This window comes from Cebidichthys violaceus, unplaced genomic scaffold (assembly GCF_023349555.1).
Source record: "Cebidichthys violaceus isolate CVI_PGR_0920_01 unplaced genomic scaffold, fCebVio1.0.p SCAF_11, whole genome shotgun sequence".
In the NCBI taxonomy this organism is placed as follows: Eukaryota; Metazoa; Chordata; class Actinopteri; order Perciformes; family Stichaeidae; genus Cebidichthys; species Cebidichthys violaceus.
Window position 1 is genome coordinate 12,686,257 of NW_027176274.1, and position 5,000 is coordinate 12,691,256.

General features: G+C 44.8%; 1 protein-coding gene across 2 annotated transcripts in view; it reads left to right on the top strand.

The window, feature by feature from the left end:
* Positions 1-5,000, top strand: part of gsk3ba (glycogen synthase kinase 3 beta, genome duplicate a) — a 25,312-nt gene that overhangs the window by 3,597 nt on the left and 16,715 nt on the right. For both annotated transcript variants that reach the window (XM_068704890.1, XM_068704892.1), the window contains exon 2: positions 4,146-4,339. In XM_068704890.1, the coding sequence (XP_068560991.1) occupies positions 4,146-4,339 (194 nt within the window). The remainder of the gene's footprint in view (positions 1-4,145; positions 4,340-5,000) is intronic.

Genomic DNA, 5,000 nt, shown 5'->3' on the forward strand with positions numbered 1-5,000 from the left:
TTTGCACACCCACATGAGCTCTCTTTGGTTTTGTTTTTTGGGGTGAGGCAGCTGGCCAAGAACAATGAGCGGCCTGTTTAGCATTTCAAAGCTGCAGCTCTCTCCCTCGTTCCCTATTTCCTCCCCTTTCCTCTTTTCTCGTTTTTGCAAGTGACGATGGGCGCAAAACGAACCAATTATACTCTTTGATTCCAAAATTGAAACGGAAAGCAGACGAGACGAGAACCAGCCGAACCCCTCACAGGATTTAAAAATACAGCGGAGTTTTGATGGATGGAGACATGAGTGAGATGATCAATCTGTGGGCGGTCTGTTGGGTGTAGTCGGTGTGGTGGCAGGGCTGGGCAGCCGTGACTCTGCAGGCTGCACGCCACTGTGATATCTAAAATCTCTCCACCCACATGGTGTCTGGTTAAAAAAAAAAACACGGATACCTCGATGTCTTGATCTTTTGCTGAGCCAAATGTCTTTCCGTGTCAGCGATGACGTTCCTGCGACTGGATGTTTCAGTAATGTAGAGAATTATCTCATCAGTCTTGCACACGCTGCTCTTTGCATGAGTGTGTGTGTGTGTGTGTGTGTGTGTGTGTGTGTGTGTGTGTGTGTGTGTGTGTGTGTGTGTGTGTGTGTGTGTGTGTGTGTGTGTGTGTGTGTGTGTGTGTGTGTGTGTGTGTATATATATATACCTGCACACATTAATACCGCGCGTCCTTTGCTCCGCCGTTTTTGTTGTCCAGGAATTTAGCAAATCGCTAAATGCATTCCTCAAAAAAATGTCCCTTCGCCCTGCATTTTGTTGTCTAAAAGCTTTTAATGTGTCCAGCACACTAACGTGGTCTTAACCCAATTGAGTAAGTGCATTGTGAAATGATTGATAGTGATATGATAGTACTCAGCCTCTGTGTTTGAAGTCACAGTGCGTGTGGTATGTGTGATATCATTTAACTGCGACAGCCAAACGGTTAATACTTGCTGTATAAAGGGTTGTATGCGTTTGCCAAATTTCAGAGAGGAATGTACACATGAACAGTTTGGCAGGTGCACATTCTGTGGCATTCACTCGTAGTGATCTGACATCAATGGTGTGAAAATGATCCCTCATGTAGTAAATATATGAATAATGTTACCACTACAGCCTGATAGTATCTCGTAGATTAACATTGTAAATGATTCCCTGTATAGTACCTCGAAAGTGGGATGCTCGTGTAAGAGCTACCCACCTAGTAATAAACTCCAAAGCGAAAACAATGAACAGTCCTCTGTATAAAGTATTCCCTCGTTCTGATTGCAGACTATCTGACTTTGAGTTGCTGCAAATGGTTTTAAGAGATCCTATCGTATCAGATAGTGTCGATCTCAAGGTAATTTTTTTTTTTAATCGCCACGTAATACTTCTTGGGCATACATCTTGGAGAGTTGGACACACTGTATGCATACCAGCAAGTCTTCTACTTCTAGGAGCAAAAGATGTATGGCTTCAATACATGGCCCAATAAAATGTTGAGCTCGTGAAATGATGTGCAGAAGTCATTTCAAAGCATGTGACTGTACATCACCCTGGTAAACCTCCGGAAAAAACGCTGCACGTAAAAAATTCAAGTCTGCACACGTGTAGAAAAGATTTGTAGTCGGTATTATGTCAAATGCATTTTGCGTCAGGAAAAAACACCCACTTTTGACTACCAATTTCTGTTGATAAGTTGGCAGTGAATGCTGGTTCTTCTTTACTTGTACTTGAATCACAGTGATTTGGTCATTTCATTTAAGGCTGTCTGTAGATTCATCCAGTAACTTGAAATGATACCCAGGCCCACACGTGTCCTGCAATGGCTCAACGGTGGTGTTTTTCCCCGGCCCCATTGAGTACACATGTTGTGGCCGGAGCTATAGTCTGGTGACCTGAATTGGCGATTTACGCCTCTGGCTAAAAGTTGCAGCAGCCGTCTCTCCTGTGTCACTCTGCAGCCGAGTGATGCAGCACATGAACGAGAACTGTGATTTGTCACGCTAATTATGTTCTCGTGGCAGACTAATTGACAAAGTAATTATGGCAAATGCTGGAAGCACATGTTGCAAGGTGTTTGTGCTTTCCTCTGTAGAGGCTGTGAGTTACATTTTTGTTTCATTATATTTGGAGCCAATTAGTATTTTTTTGACAATTTGGCTTATATATGGTTAGTTTGGGCATAAGTCAATTTAATGAGAAGGTGCTTCTAGGTTGAAATTTGATTGTGATTGTGGCTGTTTCCTACCAGTACAAGATGGAGAGAAATCCATGTGAAAATTGACAGTTTTTAAGTTCTTAAGGCTGTATCAGATTAATGTGTGAAAGTTTGTGCTTCACACAGGCTTCCAATCGCTGACGTGCAAATGCAAGAAAATCAATTGCAATCTGATTGCTTGGTCATTCCTTGTTTGCATCGGTGTGAGATCTCACTGTGAGGTGTGTGTGTGTGGACATTTTTCTCTCTCTCTCTCTCTCTCTCTCTCTCTCTCTCGCTCTCTCGCTCTCTCTCTCTCTCTCTGGAAAGTCTATTTCTGTCGCTACAGAATCCGTCTTCAGTTTCTCTTTCTAGCCTCGATCCTGGAGAGTCACGGTCTGTTGGTTTCTCAGGACTTTCCCCCTCCACTCTCTTTTTTTCCTATTCTTTGATCAACATCTTCAGTAATTGGACCACTCCCAGGTCACACAGTGGGGCGTAGTTCTTTCGTGTGAGAGAGAGAGAGTGTGTGTCTATGCAGGCACTACTTGTGTCAAAATCAATAACTCTGTTGAAATAAAATAAGCCCAGAAAGCCAATGAAAAATGGACCAGTGCACCTCTGCACTGGTGTGAGAAAAACTCAAGCCATGCAGGGTTAATTAACCTAATCGTGTCGTTGATTTAAGAACTTTAAGTTACCAGAAGTCAGCATTCGATGGTCACTACCTCCTCATATGGACACGACGCTGTGGCCTGCCCGTGTCCTCCACGTGGAGCGGGTTTGCTACCACAGCGCGCTGCACAGCGTTTCTATTAAATAACACCATGATCTGGAACAGTCACGGTTATTAAGCAGCACTAATCCACCCAGCAACATGGCTTTGTACCCACTGCGAGCTGTTAACAAAGGACAGTCTTGGCAACTAAAAAAAAAAATCTAAATTTAGACACTTTTCACAATTTCATTCACAAAATGATTACTTTAGGTGCGTGGGTGTTTTGGCTCAAACGCAACCTTTCACTGCTGGTGTGAAAGAGGAGTATGCTAATGAGACTAGTAATACAGCGGGTGGAGCAGGTGTCCTGGTATGATTTTGGTCGCGTTTTGTGATTCATTTGAGAGCTTGTAAGATATAGGAGCAGGCCCGTGACGCCCGGTTGTCCTTTTCACTGCTAGCTAATGTGAATTCTGCTCCTTGACACTTCTGTGGGGGAAGGTAAGGGGTGAGGCAGAGGGAGAGAACCACTTAACCAGCAAAAAGCCTCCACGTCGTGATCTCAGGGGAGCAGAGCTGGTTCTGACTGACAAGAGAGGAACGCGTAAAGGGGAGGAGGAGGAGGAGGAGCATGTGAAAGCCAATCTATAGTGCATTAGCCTCATATACAGTCTTGTTAGCTTTTGACTTTTCGCTGATAATTATCCTGGGAATTTCTTCGCTCTGTCTCTACACCGTGGTCGGTGAGTCCCCTCAAAGTACTGCAAACAAATCTCACGTTCAAAAGACGATCCTCTGAGCTTGGGCACTCTGTTGGAGCTCAGCAATGATTCTCACTCAGTCAGTCAGCTGGGAGCTGATCAGTACAAGCACAGCTGTTGACCACAAGTAAGTACTGCTGGAACAAATGGGGGGGGGGGGGCTGAAGAAGGAGGCTGTTTCTCTCGGCCAAGAAGTCTCTCAGCAGGAATTCAACCTGTGAGAGCAAATGATGAAGTTTAATGTCTTCAGGACTATTGGTTGGACACTACAACCAATTTAAAAATGGCACATTTGAAATTGTAATGGGCATTTTTCACTTTTGTTTGACATTCACAAAGCTATCAGTCCCTAATGTCAGTCAGTTTGCTCTCTCTCCCATACCGTTTTAACGCTACTCCTAGATTTACGGTGCAGAATTTGTGCATATCATCACGACTACTACTTCTCTCTGCCCCTCTCTTTAGGAGATAAAGATGGCAGCAAGGTAACGACAGTCGTGGCCACCCCAGGCCAAGGCCCCGACCGGCCACAGGAGGTGAGCTACACGGACACTAAGGTCATTGGCAACGGCTCGTTTGGCGTCGTCTACCAGGCTAAACTCTGCGACTCCGGGGAGATGGTGGCCATCAAGAAAGTCCTGCAAGACAAGAGGTTTAAGGTAAAACAAACACGATGCATCTCTCAGCTTCCGCAACTCTCTCATTTGTCAACACAAAGCAAGACGCTTCCGGACAGATATAAGCAACATCGATAAATAAGCATGCACTCGTACTCTCTTTTCTCCTTGTCATCCTTTTTCCCTTTAACAGCGTAACGTGTAATGACTGCGACTAAGTAACTGTGAAAGAGACATGAATGCTTCACAAGAACAGTGAGATCAGTGAAGCCGTGAACAAAGAAAAAACAAAGGCGAAACTTCTTAGCGTTTCGCTATTTGACACATCTCTGCTTTAGTGTGTGTGTGTGTGTGTGTGTGTGTGTGTGTGTGTGTGTGTGTGTGTGTGTGTGTGTGTGTGTGTGTGTGTGTGTGTGTGTGTGTGTGTGTGTGTGTGTGTGTGTGTGGTGGGAGAGTCTCTTTTTTTTTTTCCACAAACAGACTTGAACCCATTAACACTCATCAGTCATCTCATAACGGTCATCCGTCAAGTTTAGTTCAGATGCCACCGTGGAAATGTCATATTTCCGTCCACGCAGAGCTCTGCAGGAATTCCTTCCTGTGCTTTGAATAGATTTGACTGATGGCTTGTTGTTCCTTTACTGGGGCGACATCGTCTGTGCTCCCTTTACTCTTGGCTGGTGGGGGGGGGGGGTCGGGCCTC